Source organism: Oncorhynchus tshawytscha, linkage group LG25, assembly GCF_018296145.1.
Source record: "Oncorhynchus tshawytscha isolate Ot180627B linkage group LG25, Otsh_v2.0, whole genome shotgun sequence".
NCBI classification, from domain to species: domain Eukaryota; kingdom Metazoa; phylum Chordata; class Actinopteri; order Salmoniformes; family Salmonidae; genus Oncorhynchus; species Oncorhynchus tshawytscha.
Window position 1 is genome coordinate 13518017 of NC_056453.1, and position 24984 is coordinate 13543000.

General features: G+C 42.5%; 1 protein-coding gene across 2 annotated transcripts; it reads left to right on the forward strand.

The window, feature by feature from the left end:
- Positions 1-795: 795 nt before the first annotated feature.
- Positions 796-24949, forward strand: LOC112224253 (cone cGMP-specific 3',5'-cyclic phosphodiesterase subunit alpha'-like). 2 transcript variants are annotated; one of them, XM_024387699.2, is made up of 22 exons: positions 796-1444; positions 2875-3027; positions 13436-13525; positions 13807-13947; positions 14092-14166; positions 14280-14347; positions 14478-14544; positions 14670-14717; positions 14914-15063; positions 15168-15311; positions 15555-15620; positions 15740-15886; positions 16306-16413; positions 17780-17889; positions 18022-18109; positions 18661-18761; positions 18875-18982; positions 19125-19188; positions 19346-19420; positions 19542-19625; positions 19998-20142; positions 23074-24949. In XM_024387699.2, the coding sequence occupies exons 1-22, from the start codon at positions 977-979 to the stop codon at positions 23121-23123; spliced, it is 2550 nt and encodes an 849-aa protein (XP_024243467.1). In that variant the 5' UTR covers positions 796-976; the 3' UTR covers positions 23124-24949. The 2 variants fall into 2 exon arrangements, with proteins under 2 accessions (XP_024243467.1, XP_024243468.1); XM_024387700.2 differs by having other exon boundaries at positions 23077-24949.
- Positions 24950-24984: the final 35 nt, after the last annotated feature.

Here is a 24984-nt window from a genome sequence, read left to right on the forward strand (position 1 = left end):
GTGGACATTTATTGCCTAGGCCTTAGAAAACACTGGAACTATTGTAATTCTCTTGCAAGTTTATATAGCTGTGTATGCATGGGCTTGGTCTGATGAGTAGAAGATAATGGCGTATGCAGTGACATCACAAGGGCTGGACTTCAGGTTTAATAAAATAACTTGGGACCTTTTTATATTTTTCAGAACTTACTCGGAAACATGTGCATGTTCCTGCTGTCAACTTCTGTCTGCAATTGCATTAATAAAGGTTTTTTAATTAATTAATTAAAGATATTGTCAGAATGCTAGTTTCACCAATGAGCCAATGATTGACAAGGAACAAGGAACGAACCCCAACAACATTATAGAGGGAACTGATTTAATTGAGCTCTTTTTTGAATTGCTTCACTGATGCTATTACTCAATTGGCTTCACTTTGACTGGAAATATAGCGTAGGGTATTCTTATAAACATACATCACTGTGAGAGAGTTCTGCGGCTGGAATATTTGCTTGGAACTATAGTGGGGAACTGAAGCATTGTTCTTCAAGGTCAACTGTCCAAATATTTCCTGCTCAGTGGGCCAATTGGGTAAATAGTCTATTGATGAGTCAACCATTTTTTCCCAAAATGAACTTTCTATACCACAGCTGCAGTAAGAGATAGAGCTCCAACAACCTGCCTCCCTTGCCTCAGATTGGATTGTCCAATATAAAATGATCTGTGTTGGGATTTGCAGGTTAAGAAAGCTTAAGGGCTTTAATTTCATGACGTCACATTAATTAGCGGACACTTTGATCCTTTCAGCCTGTAAGCCACCACATTCAGTCAGCTTGTAGCGTAGTACAGGACGTTTTGGTGATTTGTCTGGGACCACAGCAGAGGATGCACGTCGGCGCAAACGGAGGCCACTAACTAAGCACCTTTTACACTTCCCTTTCGACTTTCCCGTGTGATGCGTCTGTAAGAGAAGGGAGGGAAAAGCAAACAATTCAAAATGGGAGACAAGGATAGTGTGGAAAAGTACCTGGAGAACAATCCCCAGTTCGCTAAAGAGTACTTTGATAAAAAGTTGCGCCCCGAATTCATCTCGACAGCATTCACAGAAAATCTTGAGATCAAAGATCTGACTTCGTTCAAAGATGTCTCCCAAATTCAGGAGGCCAACCTCATCTTTGACCTTGTCAAAGAAATGCAATCAGAAATCGTTATGGAAAAAGCTTTGCACAAGGTCCTGCAGAGAGTTTGCATGATTTTGAACGCCGACCGGTGCAGTTACTTTGATCTTCGATCTAGAAACGGAATACCGGAGCTTACAACGATGCTCTTCAATGTCACCCCTGGCACCAAATTTGAGGAGAACCTCGTCAACCCCACTGGTGAGATTGTGTTTCCAATCGATATGGGTGTAGTTGGATACACAGCGCACTCCAAAAAGATGCAAAACATTCCGGATGTTACCAAGGTGAGTGCCATTGTCAGCAGGTGCCCACCCGCCAAAGTGTGTGTAAAGATTGTACATGCGCCACCAAAGCACCCATAAAATGTCCAAAAGCAGTCGCAGTTTACACACAATTGTTTGTGTCAGATCTAAATTCTTAAAAATGTATTTTGTTTCTCACATAGGTTAGACATTTTAATTGATGCAGATTTGAGAAGATAGTTAAAGAAATATAAAGTGTTCATGCATGTCTCTGAAGGCGTAAGCCCATGAAGTTTAATGATTATCTGTGTGCTATTTTTGTTAAATTCACTTGATGGATTTCTTGATGGTGTTGCCTAATAGTTTTGATTACCCAGAAGTCTGACCAAGGCAAACTTCCTAGTCTGATTAGGTGTACAGTAAAGTCAGCTTCAACAAGTATACGTGAAATTACAAGTATGATGGAATGAGGGATTCATTCTAAATGTTAATGTTGACCACTGAGTTTCTACAATAAAATTGTGATTTTAATGGCTGTTATTCCCCTGTGTAGTGCAGAAAATTGCTTTTACCTCCAGAAGCCCTACAAGTGTCATTATCTGGTTGATTTGCTAATTGAATACATTAATGTATAATATATATGTGTATAATTTAATTCAAGTCATCATGATAATATATTGTATCATATTCAAAACAAAAATGTCCAGTTGTATGACTGCAAAGATGTTGATGTTACAGTATGGACGACTGAAGAGAAAGCAGGTTGACATTTATTGTCATGAATTTTGCCCTGGAGGCAAACTGAGCGAGTTCTGCTAGATGGGCCAGTTGCAAAGTCAAAATTGTCTATATCGTACAAATTCATTAAACTAAAATTTGCTTTTTGGACATAATTTACAGTAAGTTTAGGGTTAGGCATTAGTGTAAGCAGTGTGGTTAAGGTTGGGGTGAGGTTTACATTTGTGGCTGTGCCAGCTAGTGACCATTCTGCAGAGCTGCCTCCAGGACAAGATTCACGACAATAAATGCCAACCAGCTAAAACAAATCTGTATTTGCAATTGGTCAACATACTGTAGATTACTGGATGAACACCCTTATTACATGTATAAGTTAACTACAGAATTCAAGTAGGGGTTCAATCTATGCTTTTTTTAGCCAGTGTATGTCCATAATGTTTCTCGTTTGATTAGCCCATGATATTTTCATTGATTGAAAATCATCTTTATTACTTTTAAGACAATGGTTATAGAATTGGGCCATTTACATGACATGCATTATGTGCAGGCTGCAAAAACCATAGCTAGCAGGGGTCGTTTTTTTTTATCTAGCGACTGTTAATTCTACTTAATAGGCCTTTCCACGTGGCATTATCTTTGCCCAGGGCTAAGGAGACTGTTAGACCTGGGCTTTATTGCAGTGTGAACGCAGCTAATGTCTTGATCCAATATACTGTTTTCTTTTTCACTTCCAGAATAACCGCTTCAGTGACTTTGTGGACAAGCAGACAGGATACAAAACCAAAAACATGCTCACATACCCCATCATGGCTGATAAAGAATGCCTTGGTGTTGTAATGGCACTAAACAAAATTGGGGCCGAAGAATTCTCAAAAGCCGACGAGGAAGTAAGTCCTGAGCTCTCAAAAGAAAAATACCAGTCTTAGAAAGGTTTCTCAGTGTTAGTAATTATGGGAATAACTTTTTTTTAATATGTACAATTAATACATAATAGCACAATTCACACAGCACATGACATATACAGATACTGTATAGCCTATATTACCCCAGTAATCAATATTCATGATGTTAAGTCCCCTATTTGGGTGGTCCTGGACCGGTTCCGACGGACATTATGGTGGACAAATCGCTCTGTGAACGTCGTAGGGTCCCGTATCTTATAGTGTCAGAAAGCTCCATATCTCCATAGTCACAAAAAAAAACACTAACACTAAAAATGTTTAATTAAAAATCGAAATAAAATCCTACAGGATTTAATCCAATAGGACTAGCTCCAAAATCAGATAGGATTTTTCTATTTACATTTTAGTCATTTAGCAGATAATCTTACCCAGGGAGACTTACAGTAGTAAGTGCATACATTTTCATACTGGTCCCCCGTGGAATCGAACCCAAAACCCTGGCATTGGAAGTGCTATGCTCTATCAAGTGAGCCACCCAGAATCCTGTAGAATTTCAATGTTTTTTTTCTCCTATACGATTTGTATTGATTTTGTTGATGGGCATTACATTACATTCTTTAAAAAAAATGTTTTACCCCCTTTTCTCCCCAATTTCGTGGTATCCAATTGTTAGTAGTTACTATCTTGTCTCATCACTACAACTCCCGTACGGGCTCGGGAGAGACGGTCAAAAGCCATGCTTCCTCCGAAACACAACCCAACCAAGCCGCACTGCTTCTTAAACCTCTAGTGACTCTCCATCCCGCATGAGGGAGCGTAATCACCAACTGACACTAATTAGCATAACACAACGGACATAAATTTTCCTAGAAAATATTCCTATTCATGAAAATCACAAGTGAAATATATTGAGACACAGCTTAGCCTTTTGTTAATCACCCTGTCATCTCAGATTTTCAAAATATGCTTTACAGCCAAAGCTAGACAAGCATTTGTGTAAGTTTATTTACCTTTGATGAGCTTTGGATGTTTTCACTCACGAGACTCCCAGTTAGATAGGCAATGTTCCTTTTTTCCAAAAATATTATTTTTGTAGGCGAAATAGCTTTTGTTCTTCACGTTTGGCTGAGAAATCGCCCGGAAATTGCAGTTAAGAAAACACCAAAAAATATTCCATATTAGCTCCATAATATCGACAGAAACATGGCAAACGTTGTTTAAAATCAATCCTCAAGGTGTTTTTCAAATATATATTCGATAATATATCCACCGGGACAATTGGTTTTTCAGTAGGACCGATTGGAATAATGGCTACCTCCTGTATTTTACTCGAGAATCACTCAAAGAGCATCAGGTGACCAGTTGCGCAATGTAGCCGCTTACGGGTATTCTTCAACATAAATGCGTAACACTACGTCACAATGCTGTAGACACCTTGGGGAATACAGAGAAAGAGTAATCTGGTTAATAGCCCATTCACTGCTCAATAGGGATGCATTGGAACGCAACGCTTTCAAAACATGAGGCACTTTCGGATTGGATTTTTCTCAGGCTTTCGCCTGCAATATCAGTTCTGTTATACTCACAGACAATATTTTTACAGTTTTGGAAACTTTAGAGTGTTTTCTATCCTAGGCTGTCAATTATATGCATATTCTAGCATCTTATCCTGACAAAATATCCCATTTACTACGGGAATGTTATTTTTCATAAAATGAAAATACTGCCCCCTAGTCACAAAAGGTGACTAGGTGACACAGCGTGCATCCAATCCGGAAGCCAGCCGCACCAATGTGTCGGAGGAAACACCGTGCACCTGGCGACCTGGTTAGCGTGCACTGCACCCGGCCCGCCACAGGAGTCGCTAGTGCGCGATGAGACAAGGATATCCCTACCGGTATAAACACCATGGGACCACGCAGCCATCATTCCGCTCAGGAAGGAGACGTGTTCTGTCTCCTAGAGATGAACATACTTTGGTGCGAAAAGTGCAAATAAATCCCAGAACAACAGCAAAGGACATTGTGAAGATGCTAGAGGAAACAGGTACAAAAGTATCTATATTCACAGTAAAACAAGTCCTATATCGACATAAACTGAAAGACCGCTCAGCAAGGAAGAAGCCACTGCTCCAAAACCGGCATAAAAAAGCCAGACTACGGATAGCAACTGCACATGGGGACACAGATCGTACTTTTTGGAGAAATGTCCTCTGTTCTAATGAAGCAAAAATATAACTCTTCGGCAATAATGACCATCGTTATTTTGGAGGAAAAAGGGGGAGTCTTGCAAGCCGAAGAACACCATCCCAACCGTGAAGCACGGGGGTGGCAGCATCATATTGTGGGGGTGCTTTGCTGCAGGAGGGACTGTTGCATTTCACAAAATAGATGGCATCATGAATCAAAAATCAAATCAAATGTATTTGTCACACACACATGGTTAGCAGATGTTAATGCGAGTGTAGCGAAATGCTTGTGCTTCTAGTTCCGACAATGCAGTAATAACCAATGAGTAATCTAACCTAACAATTCCAAAACTACTACAATATACACACAAGTGTAAAGGGATAAAGAATATGTACATAAAGATATATGAATGAGTGATGGTACAGAACAGCATAGGCAAGATGGAGTAGATGGTATAGAGTACAGTATATACAGTGCCTTGCGAAAGTATTCGGCCCCCTTGAACTTTGCGACCTTTTGCCACATTTCAGGCTTCAAACATAAAGATATAAAACTGTATTTTTTTGTGAAGAATCAACAACAAGTGGGACACAATCATGAAGTGGAACGACATTTATTGGATATTTCAAACTTTTTTAACAAATCAAAAACTGAAAAATTGGGCGTGCAAAATTATTCAGCCCCCTTAAGTTAATACTTTGTAGCTAAACCTTTTGCTGCGATTACAGCTGTAAGTCGCTTGGGGTATGTCTCTATCAGTTTTGCACATCGAGAGACTGAAATTTCTTCCCATTCCTCCTTGCAAAACAGCTCGAGCTCAGTGAGGTTGGATGGAGAGCATTTGTGAACAGCAGTTTTCAGTTCTTTCCACAGATTCTCGATTGGATTCAGGTCTGGACTTTGACTTGGCCATTCTAACACCTGGATATGTTTATTTTTGAACCATTCCATTGTAGATTTTGCTTTATGTTTTGGATCATTGTCTTGTTGGAAGACAAATCTCCGTCCCAGTCTCAGGTCTTTTGCAGACTCCATCAGGTTTTCTTCCAGAATGGTCCTGTATTTGGCTCCATCCATCTTTCCATCAATTTTAACCATCTTCCCTGTCCCTGCTGAAGAAAAGCAGGCCCAAACCATGATGCTGCCACCACCATGTTTGACAGTGGGGATGGTGTGTTCAGGGTGATGCGCTGTGTTGCTTTTACGCCAAACATAACGTTTTGCATTGTTGCCAAAAAGTTCAATTTTGGTTTCATCTGACCAGAGCACCTTCTTCCACATGTTTGGTGTGTCTCCCAGGTGGCTTGTGGCAAACTTTAAACAACACTTTTTATGGATATCTTTAAGAAATGGCTTTCTTCTTGCCACTCTTCCATAAAGGCCAGATTTGTGCAATATACGACTGATTGTTGTCCTATGGACAGAGTCTCCCACCTCAGCTGTAGATCTCTGCAGTTCATCCAGAGTGATCATGGGCCTCTTGGCTGCATCTCTGATCAGTCTTCTCCTTGTATGAGCTGAAAGTTTAGAGGGACGGCCAGGTCTTGGTAGATTTGCAGTGGTCTGATACTCCTTCCATTTCAATATTATCGCTTGCACAGTGCTCCTTGGGATGTTTAAAGCTTGGGAAATCTTTTTGTATCCAAATCCGGCTTTAAACTTCTTCGCAACAGTATCTCGGACCTGCCTGTTGTGTTCCTTGTTCTTCATGATGCTCTCTGCGCTTTTAACGGACCTCTGAGACTATCACAGTGCAGGTGCATTTATACGGAGACTTGATTACACACAGGTGGATTGTATTTATCATCATTAGTCATTTAGGTCAACATTGGATCATTCAGAGATCCTCACTGAACTTCTGGAGAGAGTTTGCTGCACTGAAAGTAAAGGGGCTGAATAATTTTGCATGCCCAATTTTTCAGTTTTTGATTTGTTAAAAAAGTTTGAAATATCCAATAAATGTCGTTCCACTTCATGATTGTGTCCCACTTGTTGATTCTTCACAAAAAATACAGTTTTATATCTTTATGTTTGAAGCCTGAAATGTGGCAAAAGGTCGCAAAGTTCAAGGGGGCCGAATACTTTCGCAAGGCACTGTACATATGAGATGAATAATGTAGGGTATGTAAACAAAGTGGCATAGTTTAAAGTGGCTAGTGATACATGTATTACATAAAGATGCAGTAGATGATATAGAGTACAGTATATACATGTACATATGAGATGAATAATGTAGGTTATGTAAACATTATATTAAGTAGCATTGTTTAAAGTGGCTAGTGATATATTTTACATCAATTTCCATCAATTCCCATTATTAAAGTGGCTGGAGTTGAGTCAGTGTGTTGGCAGCAGCCACTCAAGGTTAGTGGTGGCTGTTTAACAGTCTGATGGCCTTGAGAAAGAAGCTGTTTTTCAGTCTCTCGGTCCCTGCTTTGATGCACCTGTACTGACCTCGCCTTCTGGATGACAGCGGGGTGAACAGGCAGTGGCTCGGGTGGTTGTTGTCCTTGATGATCTTTATGGCCTTCCTGTGACATCGGGTGGTGTAGGTGTCCTGGAGGGCAGGTCGTTTGCCCCCGGTGATGCGTTGTGCAGACCTCACTACTCTCTGGAGAGCCTTACGGTTGTGGGCGGAGCAGTTGCCGTACCAGGCGGTGATACAGCCCGACAGGATGCTCTCGATTGTGCATCTGTAGAAGTTTGTGAGTGTTTTTGGTGACAAGCCGAATTTTTTCAGCCTCCTGAGGTTGAAGAGGGGCTGCTGCGCCTTCTTCACGATGCAGTCTGTGTGGGTGGACCAATTCAGTTGGTCTGTGATGTGTATGCCGAGGAACTTAAAACTTACTACCCTCTCCAGAGGGTGCTCCCTCTGCTGTTTCCTGAAGTCCACAATCATCTCCTTAGTTTTGTTGACGTTGAGTGTGAGGTTATTTTCCTGACACCACACTCCGAGGGCCCTCACCTCCTCCCTGTAGGCAGTCTCGTCATTGTTGGTAATCAAGCCTACCACTGTAGTGTCGTCCGCAAACTTGATGATTGAGTTGGAGGCGTGCATGGCCACGCAGTCATGGGTGAACAGGGAGTACAGGAGAGGGCTCAGAACGCACCCTTGTGGGGCCCCAGTGTTGAGGATCAGCGGGGTGGAGATGTTGTTACCTACCCTCACCACCTGGGGGCGGCCCGTCAGGAAGTCCAGTACCCAGTTGCACAGGGCGGGGTCGAGACCCAGGGTCTCGAGCTTGATGACGAGTTTGGAGAGTACTATGGTGTTAAATGCCGAGCTGTAGTCGATGAACAGCTTTCTCACATAGGTATTCCTCTTGTCCAGATGGGTTAGGGCAGTGTGCAGTGTGGTTGCGATTGCGTCGTCTGTGGACCTATTTGGGCGGTAAGCAAATTGGAGTGGGTCTAGGGTGTCAGGTAGGGTGGAGGTGATATGGTCCTTGACTAGTCTCTCAAAGCACTTCATGATGACGGAAGTGAGTGCTACGGGGCGGTAGTCGTTTAGCTCAGTTACCTTAGCTTTCTTGGGAACAGGGACAATGGTGGCCCTCTTGAAGCATGTGGGAACAGCAGACTGGGATAAGGATTGATTGAATATGTCCGTAAACACACCAGTCAGCTGGTCTGCGCATGCTCTGAGGACGCGGCTGGGGATGCCGTCTGGGCCTGCAGCCTTGCGAGGGTTAACATGTTTAAATGTTTTACTCACGTCAGCTGCAGTGAAGGAGAGTCCGCAGGTTTTGGTAGCGGGCCGTGTCAGTGGCACTGTATTGTCCTCAAAGCGAGCAAAAAAGTTATTTAGTCTGTCTGGGAGCAAGACATCCTGGTCCGCGACGGGGCTGGTTTTCCTTTTGTAATCCGTGATTGACTGTAGACCCTGCCACATACCTCTTGTGTCTGAGCCGTTGAATTGCGATTCTACTTTGTCTCTATACTGACGGCTTAGCTTGTTTGATTGCCTGACGGAGGGAATAGCTACACTGTTTGTATTCGTTCATGTTTCCGGTCACCTTGCCCTGGTTAAAAGCATTGGATACCACGAATTTGGGGGAAAAACGGGGTAAAATAAAAAATAAAAAAACATTGACGAATACGCTGATTCGGTGAGCGAGTTCATTAGAAAGTGCATCGACTATGTCGTACCCATAGCAACGATTAAAACATTCCCAAACCAGAAACCGATATCCTTGGTTGAAAGTCATGCGTCCTCCGATACACAACCCAGCCAAGCCACACTGCTTCTTAACACAGCGCGCATCCAACCCGGAAGCCAACCGCACCAATGTGTCGGAGGAAACACTGCACCTGGCAACCTTGGTTAGCGCGCACTGCGACCGGCCCATCACAGGAGTCACTGGTGCGCGATGAGACATATCCCTACCGGCCAACCCCTCCCTAACCCGGATGACGCTAGGCCAATTGTGCGTCGCCCCACGGACCTCCCAGTCGCGGCCGGTTACGACAGAGCCTGGGCGCAAACCCAGAGTCTCTGGTGGCACAGCTGGTGCTGCAGTACAGAGCCCTTAACCACTGCGCCACCCGGGAGGCCCTGTCAATGTTGTTGTTGGACGCAATGCGGAACATATGCCAATCCACGTGATCGAAGCAGTCTTGAAGCGTGGAATCAGATTGGTCGGACCAGCGTTGAACAGACCTGAGCGCGGGAGCTTCTTGTTTTAGTTTCGTGGAGTCGTGGTCAGCTTTTCCAAAAAGAGGGTCAGGGGAGGGCCTTATATGCGTCGCGGAAGTTAGAATAATAATAATAATAGATAATAATAGAATAATAATTATTATTATAATAATAATAATGATCTAGGGTTTTACCAGCCCTGGTTGCGCAATCGACATGCTGATACAATTTAGGGAGTCTTGTTTTCAGATTAGCCTTGTTAAAATCCCCAGCTACAATGAATGCAGCCTCGGGATATGTGTTTTCTAGTTTGCATAGAGTCAAATAAAGTTTGTTCAAAGCCATCGATGTGTCTGCTTGGGGGGGAATATATACGGCTGTGATTATAATCGAAGAGAATTCCCTTGGTAGATAATACGGTCGACATTTGATTGTGAGGAATTCTAAGTCAGGTGAACAGAAGGACTTGAGTTCCTGTATGTTTTTATGATCACACCAGGCTGAGGCTGGAAAATTATGTGGATATATTGAAGCAACATCTCAAGACATCAGTAAGGAAGTTAAAGCTTGGTCGCAAATGGGTCTTCCAAATGGACAATGACCCCAAGCATACTTCCAAAGTTGCGGCAAAATGGCTTAAGGACAACAAAGTCAAAGTATTGGAGTGGCCATCACAAAGCCCTGACCTCAATCATATAGAAAATTTGTGGGCAGAACTGAAAAAGCGTGTGCAGCAAGGAGGCCTACAAACCTGACTCAGTTACACCAGCTTTGTCAGGAGGAATGGGCCAGAATTCACCCAACTTATTGTGAGAAGCTTGTGGAAGGCTACCCGAAACATTTGACCCAAGTTCAACAATTTAAAGGCAATGCTACCAAATACTAATTGAGTGCATGTAAACTTCTGACACACTGGGAATGTGATGAAAGAAATAAAAGCTGAAATAAATAATTCTCTCTACTATTATTCTGACATTTCACATTCTTAAAATAAAGTGATCCTAACTGACCTAAGACAGGGAATTTTTACGAGAATTAAATGTCAGTAATTGTGAAAAACTTGGTTTAAATGTATTTGGATAAGGTGTATGTAAACGTCCAACTTCAACTGTATATAAAATGAAATAAATTCTTATCTTTGTGCTACTGTACCTAAACATGTATTTTCCTTCTACTTTTTATTTGCATATAAGGAATGTACAGATTCTGTACATTCTAAGGGGGAAACCCCCCCAAACATCTCGTGTTATTGTAACATTGTCTGTAGTATTGTATGTCATATTGTAATGTCTAATTCAAAAACAAGAAGTTGCATGAATAAGCATCATATCAAATAACTCAAGTGAGTGTTGGCGAGTTTGTTGAAAAAGGTGTACTGTATTGGTGGTCAGACTGTAAATGAACTTACAGCCTTGAATATCTCTCATATTGTGGTGGTGAATAAAACTGAAATTAATATACAACAGTTGCTCTTTGTACTGGAACAAATGACAACAAACTATCATTTAATGGGTTCAATTAAGAAAATATGTTCTAGTAGGATTCTGATTGGGGTGACAAGATCCTACAATCCTATAGGAATGTTTGGTATCGATAATTCCCCATGGGATTCAATGGAGAAACACGTTTTTGATATCAATAATTCCATTGTTTATATAAATAAGTCAGGTTGCCCTCGATGGTGCAGCTGTTGAACCTTTTGAGGATCTGAGGACCCATGCCAAATCTTTTCAGTCACCTGAGGGGGAATAGGTTTTTTTGTGCCCTCTTCACGACTGTCTTGGTGTGCTTGTTAGTTTGTTGTTAGTTTGTTGTTAGTTTGTTGGTGATGTGGACGCCAAGGAACTTGAAGCTCTCAACCTGCTCCATTGCAGCCCTGTCGATGAGAATGGGGGTGTGCTCGGTCCTCCTTTTTCTTTGTCTTGATCACGTTGAGGGAGAGGATGTTGTCCAGGCACCACATGGCCAGGTCTCTGACCTCCTCCCTATAGACTGTCTCATCGTTGTCGGTTGCAAGGCCTAACACTGCTGTGTCATCGGCAAACTTGATGATGGTGATGGAGTCGTGCCTGGCCAAGAAGTCATGAGTGAACAGGGAGTACAGGAGGGGACTGAGCATGCACCCCTGAGGGGCCCCCATGTTGAGGATCAGCGTAGCGGATGTGTTGTTCCCTGCCCTCACCATCTGGGGGTGGCCCGTCAGGAAGTCCAGGATCCAGTTGCAGAGGGATGTGTTTAGTCCCAGGGTCTTTAGCTTAGTGATGAGCTTTGAGGGCACTATGGTGTTGAATGCTGAGCTGTAGTCAATGAATAGCATTCTCACATAGGTGTTCCTTTTGTCCAGGTGGGAATGGGCAGTGTTGAGTGCAATAGAGATTGCATCATCTGTGGATCTGTTGGGGCAGTATGCAAATTGGAGTGGGTCTAGGGTTTCTGGGATAATGGTGTTGTTATGAGCCTATACCAGCCTTTCAAAGCACTTCATGGCTACAGACATGAGTGCTACGGGTCGGTAATCATTTAGGCAGGTTACCTTAGTGTTCTTGAGCACAGGGACTATGGTGGTCTGCTTGAAACATGTTGGTATTACAGACTCAGTCAGGGACAGGTTGAAATTGTCAGTGAAGACACTTGCCAGTTGGTCAGCTCATGCTCGGAGTACACGTACTGGTAATCCGTCTGGCCCTGCGGCCTTGTGAATGTTGACCTGTTTAAAGGTCTTAGTCACATTGGTTACGGAGAGCGTGATCACGCAGTCACCTGGAACAGCTGGTGCTCTCATGCATGTTTCAGTGTTACTTGCCTCGAGCGAGCATATAAGTAATTTAGCTCATCTGGTAGGTATGTGTCACTGGGCAGCTCGTAGTCTGTAATAGTTTGCAAGCCCTGACACATCCGACGAGCGTCAAAGCCGGTGTAGTACGATTCAATCATAGAGTTACGGGATCGTAAAAACGACGCTATTATCAAATTATTATTGAATTATCCTGGTATAGAAACTTGATCAATTTTCTGGAAAATAGTAATCCTTTAACTGTCACTAAGTATAATCATATTTATTTTACAGTTCTAAGAAACGTGAAATCTTATATTAAGTCATTTATAATGTGATTGTTGCTATATTTAGAAAGCATTTCAGTCATTTCAAGCCCTAAAGCCCCACTTTTTCTAAATAGGAAGAAAATCATATACTGTACTTGAGCTTGTGTCCTACAAAGTACACCACAGCAATTAATAACTATTTTTACTAGAAAGGTGAGTTCCAGACCTTTATAAAACTATGCAACTTTACCAGTTGTTGTTTATGACCAACTCATGAAAAGTAATTACGTTTTGGTATGTCTATTTAGGCGGAAAAAATTGTTTTGCCATATAATTCAACTGTTTAAAAGCCACACTGATACTGCCACAAAACTATTAGGTTCTCTCTCGATCATGAGAAGTGGCGATACTGCATATTCAATGTTGCACGGTGTGAGGGATGCATGACATCAGTAGTCTGGACATCACCTCAGATGAATGCCTGTCTGCTGTACTGATGATTGATTTCATTGAATTTGGTTTTCAGCTCTGGAACAAGTACATGGTCTTTGCACACGTCATTGCCCTGCAGCATCACACTGCATACATGTACAACGTGGAATCCAGGAGGAGTCAGGTAAGAATCCAGTGAACCCCATCATTCAACATGAGCTGTCCGTCAACTGTGTCAATCATGCTGGCCCTTGAATACAAAGACACAGTTCACCAAGGTAATTTTCTATTAGTGTCTGACACAAAAATAAGATGATAAGATGAGTGGTATAATATATCAGTAATATATCGATGATCATCATAATATATCATCATGTCAGTTAAAGTTTCCTGTACAGCCATGTTATTCCACTATAACAGTTTCCCTAAAGAAAATGATTCATTTTGCTCCATTTGTTTCACTAGGTACTTCTGTGGTCTGCCAGCAAAGTGTTTGAAGAGTTGACAGACATTGAGAGACAGTTCCACAAAGCTCTGTACACTGTGAGAATCTACCTCAATTGTGAAAGATACTCTGTGGGCCTCTTGGACATGACCAAAGAGAAGGTTTGTTACTAGTGTATAATATGCTGAGGCATATTGCTGTTTTGTCACTGTCTTGATATCGGTGCCATTTTGGATCTGCTCCCTCTGTGGTTGCTAAATGGATACACTGAAGTCCTGACTGCTGTCTTCCCTCTCTTCGTGCAGGAGTTCTACGATGAGTGGCCAGTGAAGCTGGGAGACGTACCGCCATACAGCGGACCAAAGACCCCCGATGGAAGGGTAAAGGACCGATTTTCCTTTGATATGATTTTCGCCAAGCATTCTGCTCTTTCCTCTACTGCCTTGTCTATGGCACAATCACAGCCGGTGACTGTTGTTCTGTGCGTCTGCAGGAAGTCATCTTCTACAAGATTATTGACTATCTCTTAGAAGGACCCAAAGAGGAAATCAAAGTCATACCGTAAATACCAGTAGCTTCTTGTTAGAAATCATTCATTATTATTATTATGCTCTCTGAATGAACACAAAAAAGTCTCAAAGTACCAAAACCTATCACTCACTCTCTTACTCCCTCCCTCTGTTCCATGCAGGGGACCTCCTATTGACCACTGGGCCCTGGTCAGTGGGCTCCCCACCTATGTTTCTGAGAATGGCTTTGTAAGTTGATGTGAAAGAGTGCATGTATTCCGTACATTAACCACAGACAATATACTATCCACAAGCATGTAGGGCCTACTGTAGACAGGGATTTTACTGAAATAGGTCTTCTTCTTCCCCTGCAGATTTGTAACATGATGAATGTTGCCGCTGATGACTACTTCACCTTCCAGGTGAGGAGTCTGGGCCCCAATTGGATGGATGGTATTAGGTATAGGACGACCTTGGTGTTACAATATATTGAGTGCTCAGCAACACGTGCTATTTGAAGAGGACCACCAGCCCTCAGATTGGTGTTGTATTCCTAAAATGCAATATTCTAGGGATAATTCTGTTTACTAATCGACTTCATGCTGTTTTGACATTCAGAAAGAGGCTGTGGATGAGACAGGTTTCGTCATCAAGAACGTCTTGTCCCTTCCCATCGTCAACAAAAAGGAAGAAATTGTGGGTATTGCCACTTTCTTCAACAGGAAAGATGGTAAACCATTCGATGAGCACGACGAACAGATCACTGAGGTGAGTGCATAGACATCAGTCATATCAACCACTTCACTCGTAAATTCTGTCATGAGTTACATGTGAATGTATGAGGTGGTAAATGCCTGTCTGCATTGTTCCAGGCCCTCACTCAGTTCCTGGGATGGTCGGTGCTCAACTGCGACACGTACGACAGACTGAACAGGATGGAGTGGAGAAAGGACATCGCCCAGGAGATGCTCATGTGTCAGAGCAGATGCACTAACACTGAAATGCAGAGTATCCTGGTGAGACCTGAGACATGTTAGATTCATAGAGGAAACTAGCCTCATGGGACAAACCTTTGATACTCTTTTCTCTTTAAGCTATAAAAATAAAAATAAATATAAACAGAATTAGTGTGCGACTCTCCTTATTTTTTAATAGCTCATAGTTTATCTGCCGTTAGTCAGGACCTCTACATAAAATTGTTTTCTCTGGGTGTGCGCCAGCTCATGTTTTTTTTATTTCACCCTTTTCTCTTTCCACAGAACACAAAGGAGAAGTTTGATGCCGAACCAGAGGACTGTGACCAGAAAGAGATGTACAAGCTCTTGGTAAGACCATGTATAAGACTGTCAGTGAAAGTGGGTAGAGACACAGTGATAATGTAGCCCAGAGTGGTGTTTGAATGATCAATCAATAAATATATGGCTATTATTTTGCCCTTCTGTAGAGATCGAACTGCCCCGTGGCCATAGACGTAGACCTGCTGCTGTTCTCCTTCAGTGACTTCCCTGTGACAGAGCACGGCCTTATCATGTGTGGAATTCGCTGCTTCTTTGAGCTGAACGTGGTGGAGAAGTTCAAAGTGCCCGCAGAGGTCAGTCATGAAGCCCCTGGCTAGTAAAACAATCATGTTCATTTAGAGGTATTTATTTTGTTGTGACCTCAGCATTATACATTACGTGTCCCCAGAATGCATGCAATGTATGTACTGTACATGACTAATCTAATTTATTTTGTTGAGCCTAACATTTTCCAAATACAAGGCCATGTCCTACTGGTTTGGTCAAATAGAGCAGTGGTTCCCAACCAAGGGCACTAGGACCATCCACTACTTGAGAAGACTCATGAGACCATAGACCTACTGGTAAAATGCCCATGAGGGGGTTCTTCAGGGGTACTCCGGGCAGAGAAACATTCTGTTGGTGGCAATGTAACCGAAAAAGGTTGGGAACCACTGATATAGATCATTAGTAAAGTCATGGCTAATTGTTTCCTCTCCACATGTACAACCAGACCCTGACCCGATGGATGTACACTGTCCGGAAAGGTTACCGTGACATCACCTACCACAACTGGAGACACGGCTTCAATGTGGGCCAGACCATGTTCTGTCTTCTACAGGTGAGTCCCTCTACTCCTTCAGTACCAATAATACCACCTGATACCTACAGTGCCATGAACAATTATTTTCCCCCTTTCTGATTTTCTCAATTTGTTCATATTTTTGATACTGTTATCAGATCTTCAACCGAAATGTAATATTAAATAAAGGGAACCTGAGTTCACCAAAAAAAGTTCAATTTTTTACATTTTTAACCCAATGAAAAAGTAATTGCCCCCTTACAATAACTCAATAACTGTTTGTGCCACCTTTAACTGCAATGACTGCAACCAAATGCTTCATGTAATTGTTGATCAGTCTCTCACATCGCCTCCGAGGAATTTTGGCCCACTCTTCCATGCAGAACTGCTTTAACTCAGCGACATTTGTGGGTTTTCAAGCATGAATTAGTCGTTTCTAGTCCTGCCACAAAATCTCAATTGGGATTAGGTCTGGACTTTCACTAGGCCATTGCAAAACTTCACATTTGTTACTTTTTAACCATTTTCATGTGGACTTGATTGTGTGTTTTGGATCATTGTCTTGCTGCATGACCCAGCTGCACTTCAGCTTCAGCTCACAGACGGATGGCCTGACATTCTCCTGTAGAATTCTCTGACACAGAGCAGAATTCATGGTTCCTTCTATTAAGGCAAGTCATCCAGGTCCTGAGGCAGAAAAGCATCCCCAAACCATCACACTACCACCACCATGCTTAACTGTTGGTATAAGGTTCTTATTGTGGAATGCAGTGCTTGGTTTTCGCCAGACATAATGTCCAAAACGTTGACTCAAGTTTGTCGAAAAGCACCTGGAAGCACCTGGATGATCATCAAGACTCTTGAAAGGAAGTTCTATGGACAGATGAGTCAAAGGTATAACTTTTTGGACGACATGGGCACCACTATGCCTTTGGTTGGAGTCATTGCAGCATAAGGTGGCACAACCCGTGTAAGGGGGCAATTACTTTTCCCCACAGTGGCATTGGGTGTTGCATAACTTTGTTTCTGAAATAAATATGTAATTGTTGTGTTATTTGTTCACTCAGGGTCCCTTCACCTAATAGTCGGTTTTGGTTGAAGATCTAATAACATTCTGCATTAAAAAATGTGCAAAAGTAGAGAAAATTAGAAATGGGGCAAATATTTTCCCTGCACTGTACATGGCTAAGTGTAGATTGTGAAGACTATATGGACATTAAATCACCAAAAGAAGAGTAGTTCAAAGTTCCTATTTATTTAGAGAAACATTGATGATGCCAACCAAAGGCTGCCCACTAATGATAATTGACCTATCACCTGACACATCCATTTTGTTCAATAGTGGATCACCCCACCCCTCCCATTTTGTTTGATAATGAATCAGACCACCCTTTTGCTTCTTCAGACAGGCAGACTGAGGAAATATTACTCTGACCTGGATGCCTTTGCCATGGTGGCTGCTGCATTCTGCCACGATATTGACCACAGGGGGACCAACAACTTATACCAGACAAAGTAAGACCCCCTCTGTTTACCTATGAGCACTCAAACCACTCCCTAAATAATCACTGTTTAGTTGTCTGTTCTTGGTTTGGAAGGTGTTGTTTGGGGTCTAATGATTGTGTTACCGCTCTCTCTGACCTGCAGGAGTGGATCGCCTTTAGCCAAACTGCACGGATCCTCCATCATGGAGAGGCACCATCTGGAATATAGCAAGACGCTCATGGCTGAGGAGGTTCGAGACCCCGACTCCTGTTACGGCTGTGGCCAAAATGGCACCCCGTTCCCTATTACATTTGAGTAATTTAGCAAACGCTCTTATCCAGAGCGACTTACAGTAGTGAGTGCATACAATTTTGCCAGTTATCAGTTGCCGCCTTCATCCACCTTTCCAGACGTTTGGGAGATAGGACTCCTGTATCCGCCTTGCCAGCCGTTGAGGACTTGTGGCTTTGTAATTGGAGTTGTCCATCTCCTAGACTGGCTGCACACCAGGGTTTGAGAGCCCAGTCTACCCTATATTTTCCTGTAACCCTGGGTGGGGGCCCTAACCGGGTGCTGTCAGCCAGAGCCAGCTGAGCCCGAGATTCGTGTGGGGCAGGGGCGTCACTCCCTGAGGTAGCAAGCAAGGCAGAGCAGAGCAAAATAAGGGAAGTCAGAGCAACGCAAGCATGGCAAAGCTATGCTACCCGCTACCCCTACATAATGCACTACTTTTGGCCAGCGTTTGCATACAAGGTAATTGTGGGAGTTGAATTCTTACCTTTTTCTCTACTCCCCCTTCAGAGCCTGAACATTTTTGTGAATCTCCAGAAGCGCCAGTTTGAGACTGTACAGCACTTGTTTGACGTCTGCATCATTGCCACTGATCTGGCTTTGTACTTCAAGTGGGTTTTTAACAATTGTTATGGTCTCTGATATAGCTGCTTTTAAATATACTGAATCAGTATCACTTTTGATGTGTACAATGTTCTAACTTGACTGTTGGTCTGGCCCCCAGAAAAAGAACAATGTTCCAGAATATTGTGAACGCCACTGAGCCAATGGAAACCGAGAAGGACAAAGTTGACCACATTTCCAACAACGCCATCAGGAAGGAAATTATCATGTGAGTAGGAATGTTATTCTTTCCTCCATCTCAGGGATTTACTACACTTGAGGCAGTTGTGCACATTGTCGCAGTTCTCGGTTTCTTACATAATATGTAATATATAATATTAATATAACAATATAACCTTCTTGTGTATCAGGGCCATGATGATGACAGGTTGTGACTTGTCTGCCATCACCAAACCATGGGAGGTCCAGAGCAAGGTGGATACTATTTCTGTCCACCATGTCATGAAACAAAACAACACAGCAAAGAAATATATATATATCCCAATTTCCTCAAGACAATATAGACCACAGGATGCTCTGATGTTTAAATTAGTACTGACACAATCTTTTCTATGAATTATCTACCTCCTAGGTGGCTCTAATGGTCGCAGCTGAGTTCTGGGAGCAAGGTGACTTGGAAAGGTCCGTTCTCGATCAGCAACCCATTGTGAGTTTGTGAAGAAAACCGCTGTTTCTTTACAATATACTATATGTTTATAGAGTAATCACACATTTTTGTTCATTCTCTGTTTGAGTTGATCTTCCCCATTAATTTCATTGATCCTCAGCCCATGATGGACAGAAACTGTGCAGCGGAGTTACCCAAGATGCAGTGCGGTTTCATTCAGTTTGTGTGTGCGTTCGTATACAAGGTAACTGCCTGGCTGGTTGAAGCTCAACAAAGCCCTGTTTTGTGTCTTAATTCATTGGAATCTGTTGATTAGAAAGAACTCAGCTTGTGTTATTTGTCATTGGGTATAATGTTCTATCAATTGTTTTTGGAAACGGAATCATCCTTCGAAAAATAGATGAGATCAGTGTCTCTGTGAACCATCAATGTCATCTTCAGTGAGGAGATCATCCAGTTTAGACCACCATGAGTGACCAGTAAGCCTATCCATCTCCAAGTTTGCATCAGCTGAACTCCACAGTGGGAATGTTTTTGCACTGTGAGGAATATGTCAGGTTGAGTGACAGTCCCGAGCACGAGAATGCTTGCAATAATGGGGCCTACTTGTGTGCAGGAATTCTCGAGGTTCCACGTAGAGATCACCCCAATGTTTGATGGGCTGAACAACAACCTAAAGAACTGGAAAGAGCTGGCCGACATCCACGCCGCCAAGATGGCGGCCATTGAAGAAGAGAAAAAGAAGCTTGAAGCACCAGCAGGTAACTTTTGAAATACAGTCAGGTCTCAGCCAAGAAATCAGGGTTGGAGTCAATTTTGAATGAAATTCAATTCAACCCATGAATTGAAATTCTTTTTTGAATTGAATGTAACAAGAGTGTACACAACATTAGGAACACCTTCCTAATATTGAGTTGCAACCCCATTTGCCCTAAGAACAGCCTTAATTCATCGGGGCATGGACTCGTAAAGGGATGTTCCACAGGGATGCTGGCCCACGTTGACTCCAATGCTCCCCACAGTTGTGTCAAGTTGGCTGGATGTCCATTGGGTGGGGGACCATTCTTGATACACAAGGGAAACTGTTGAGCATGAAAAACCCAGCAGAATTGCAGTTCTTGACACACTCAAAACAGTGCACCTGACACTTACTACCCCTTAAATCTTTATCTTGCCCATTTTTTTTATTTTAGTAGGCAAGTCAGTTAATAAGAACAAATTCCTATTTACAATGACGGCCTACCAGGAAACAGTGGGTTAACTGCCTTGTTCAGTGGCAGAACAACATATTTTGATATTGTCAGCTCAGGGATTCGATCCAGCAACTTTTCAGTTACTGGCCCAACGCTCTAACCACTAGGCTACCTGCCGCCTCAATCACCCTCTGAATGGCACACATGCACAATCCATGTCTCAATTGTCTCAAGGCTTAAAAAACCTTCTTTAACCTGTCTCCTTCCCTTCATCTACACTGATTGAAGTGGATTTAACAAGTGACCTCAATAGGGTTCAAATATTTCACCTGGATTCACTTGGTTAGTCTACGTCATGGAAATAACACATGTTCCTAATGTTTTGTACACTCATTTAAAAAAAACATTTGTACAAGATAAGATACACTATATCTACAAAAGTATGTGGACACCCCTTCAAACTAGTGGATTCAGCAATTTCAACCACACCCGTTGCTGACGGGTGTAAAAAATCTAGCACACAGCCATGCAATCTCCATAGACAAACTTTTGCAGTAGAATGGACTTACTGAAGAGCTCCGTGACTTTCAACGAGGCACCATCATAGGATATCACATTTCCTACAAGTCAGATCGTCAAATTTATGGCCTTGCTAGAGCTGCCACGGTCAACTGTAAGTGCTGTTATTGTGAAGTGGAAACGTCTAGAAGCAACAATGGCTCAGAAACAAAGTGGTAGGCCACACAAGCTCACAGAACGGGATCGACGGGGGCTGAAGCGTGGAGCGTGTAAAAATCGTCTGTCCTCAGTTCCAAACAGCCTCTGGAAGCAACTTCAGCACAAGAACTTTTAATGGCCGAGCAGCCGCACACATGCCTAAAATCACCATGCACAATGCCAAGCTGTCGGTTGGAGCAGTCGAAACGCGGTCTCTGGGGTGATGAATCAAGCTTCACCATCTGGCAGTCCGACGGACGAATCTGGCTTTGGCGGATGCCAGGAGAATGCTACCTGCCCAAACGCATACTGCCAACTGTAAAGTTTGATGGAGGAGGAATAATGGTCTGGGGCTGTTTTTAAGGGTTCGTGCTAGGCCCCTTAGTTCCAGTGAAGGGAAATCTTAACGCGGCAGCATACAATCACATTCTAGACGATTCTGTGTTTCCAACTTTGTGGCAACAGTTTGGAGAAGGCCCTTTCCTGTTTCAGCATGACAATGCCCCCGTGCACAAAGCAAAGTCCATACAGAAATGGTTTGTCGAGTTCGGTGTGGAAGAACTTGACTAGCCTGCACAGAGCCCTGACCTCAACCCCATCGAACACCTTTTGGTATTAATTGGTATGCCGACTGCGAGCCAGGCCTAATCGCCCAAAATCAGTGCCGACCTCACTAATGCTCTTGTGGCTGAATAGAAGCAGGTCTCAGCAGCAATGTTCCAACATCTAGTGGAAAGCCTTCCCAGAAGAGTGGAGGCTGTTATAGCAGCAACGGGGGAACCAGCTCCATATTAATGACCATGATTTTGGAATGAGATGTTCGGAGAGCAGGTGTCCACATACTTTTTTTTAATCCCCCAAAGGGTGCTTAATAAAGTGATATAGTGATGTATAGAAGACATTAACCATAACATATTTATTGAATTAAATTTGCAGTTGCTACAACCATTTGTGGACTTATAAATTAATGATATATACCCATTGATTCTTGAAGAATATAACTTATAAATGCCTTATGAGCTTAGTTCAACTGTCCAAAACCAAAATATAAGCTTGCTTTAATCCAATGTCTGTAAACAAAGTAAATGTAACAAACACTGCATAGCCTCAAAACATGGTTAAAAGTATATTTGTGATATCATAGATGGTCAGTCCTTGCATCCATAGCTCTGTTAATGAATTTCAGAGTGGTAACATTTCTCCAGGCCCATCCCTCAGCTTTTTACCATAACAGGGGTGGGGTGTACGCTTTGCTATTGTTTCAAGTGCTGATTGCCACTTTGATATAATTTATATTCTATTGTGGCCAATTCGAATTCAATTCTAATTCAACAATGGAATTAGAATTAAAGGGCTATTTGCAGAATGGACCCAACCCTGCAAGAAACACTATTGTACAATCTCCCAAGAAATAGCAACCCTAGTAAATTGCATACCATTCTTTTAGACACAGTGCCTAAAGCTTGTCCAGGCACACAGATGCCAAGCCACCAGTGGCACAGCAGGCCACCGGACCATTTTTTTAGACAGGCCTGGGCTAAACATGTCAGACAGGGCTGAAAACGGACCGGCCCATCTGGCATTTGCCCAAAATGCCAGATGGCCAGTCCACCCCTGAAGATACCTCAGTTAAGTTATCAACAAACTAAGACCACCTTCTTACTCTTTATCTTGCTGCTTGCTGTCTTGCTTTGAACACAAATCAATCTAAAAATTTGATTTGTCTTGTCGTGTATGTTGTTGCTGCTTGCTGCCTTGCTGTCCTGCTTTCTGTTTGAACAGTAGAGGAGACAGCAGAGGTTGGAAAGTCCAAGACCTGCACCATCGCCTAACCTCCTGGATTGTGCCCCAGTCCCGGCCGTGTGGCAGAGGATCCCTGGGCGCAGCAAGCAGTCAGTGGGGAGACCGTGTGAAGATGTGTCTTTGTGTGGACTGACTTAATCACTTCCCCTCATTCTCAGGACTTGATAAGCCAATCCTGATGGATCGACACACTCATCGCAGATGTACCCGCAGCTGATGCATTACCATATCTTGACAGCGCACTTAAAGTAGAGCTTACCTTTCGCAGATAACTATAGGTACGACTTTATCGACAACTAACATAATCCAAGTAATGAAACAAACATTACATCTTAACATCTGTCAAATGGCATATACTGTATTTAATATATTTAGACATGTATTCTGTTCTGGGAAATATCTCCCTGTACATTTGTATCCATACTCTGATGATCCATAAAGATATTAGGGGGACAGTTCAGTGGACAAACTTTTATAACTGAGCTGTTTTATTAGAACAGGAAAAACTCAAACTTCTCAAACTTGAAACTTGTTTTAGCAAATGACAATTGACTTTACCCGAGGGCTAATATAATAGCAATGCTCAAAATGTGTACACACTCCTGAGCCTTGTGAGGTTGCATTTATGTTGATATGCAAAAGTATATATATTTTTTTGATTGTCAGAGATTTTCTACTTCATGTGTTTTACGAGTGGAGCTGAGTCAGTTCAAAGCCTACGTCTTTAGATTGTATGAACTGATATGGTTCGAAGTCACATTTGAGCATCAGGTATCCATTGCAAACTTTGTGTTCAATTTTAAACTGCACATTTCTCCCAATAACTTGAAAATGTAATATATATGACGATAATATATTGGTGTTATAAATTGCAATTCAATCATCTTTTAAAAAATGGAGATGATGCTACTGTATCAATGTATGTTTATGCTCCAAAGTAAAGTAGTTCATCGCATAAATGTAAAATATGTGAAAATGAAACCTACAATCCCCCCCAAATTGTTGTGCTTGCTATTAGGAGGCAATCCTTGGTAAGGCTCCATCAGCGTTGTAAATATCTTCAGGTACCTAACCATAAGATGATTTGATGGGATTTGAGTTTACTTGTCAGTCGGCTTTTGAGATCTGCACAGCTTGAAACTTTAAATACCCTACTTACTGTAGATAAAGCAGGCTACCGAAGTCTTATATCTACTGTGTGTGAAAGGCACCATGTTTGTTTGATGGGGACAAGCCTGCAATGTGGCCTCAGTCAGACCAAAGTTCCTCTTCTCTTTGTTTGACCATTTGAGGCTTATTTGAGGACCGGTGTAAAATTAATTTAAGCAACAATGAGAAAGTGAATTGCAACGGGATTTCCATAAAGAAAACCTCCTTAGAAATCCTGCCAAGCAATCTCCTTTTGACCTACTGTAACAGGTGGCCAAGACATCTGCGGAGACATCCGTGAGTTGCCCTAAGCAGGAAACACAGGGCAGGCAAAGTTTGACTCCCTTGCTTATGCAACGTGCCCTCACTAAATCAATGGAAAATCAATCAAGAGCAGTAATCCAATGAGGGTGGCTTTGACAGCCACTCTTCATCTTAAATGGGTTCTCTGAATTTCTGTTCCTAGAGGTGCTAGGCAGGGCAGGCTGCTTGGGTTTGGGCTCCACAATGGGATAAGGTGAACAGTATGAGAAGCAATCTATTCTGCGCGTACATTTAAAGGACACAAAATGTATATCTACTAATTCTATTGCGTTATCATTGAGAGATTAGAATTTGACATTTGATGTCTGATGAAAGGAATTCTACTGTATGTACGTGTCATAAGATGTAACATGTTAACAAAATAAAGGCATTCATCAAAGTCTGTGAGATTCTTGTCACATTCTTTAAACTTGCCCA

Bases quoted from the DNA above. Each gene is read 5' to 3' on its own strand.
- LOC112224253 (XM_024387699.2), top strand. From the start codon at position 977: ATGGGAGACAAGGATAGTGTGGAAAAGTACCTGGAGAACAATCCCCAG. The intron at 18,110-18,660 runs GTTCGAGACCCC...CTCCCCCTTCAG, and splicing joins AGACGCTCATGGCTGAGGAG to AGCCTGAACATTTTTGTGAA. The intron at 19,626-19,997 runs GTAACTGCCTGG...ACTTGTGTGCAG, and splicing joins TGTGTGCGTTCGTATACAAG to GAATTCTCGAGGTTCCACGT.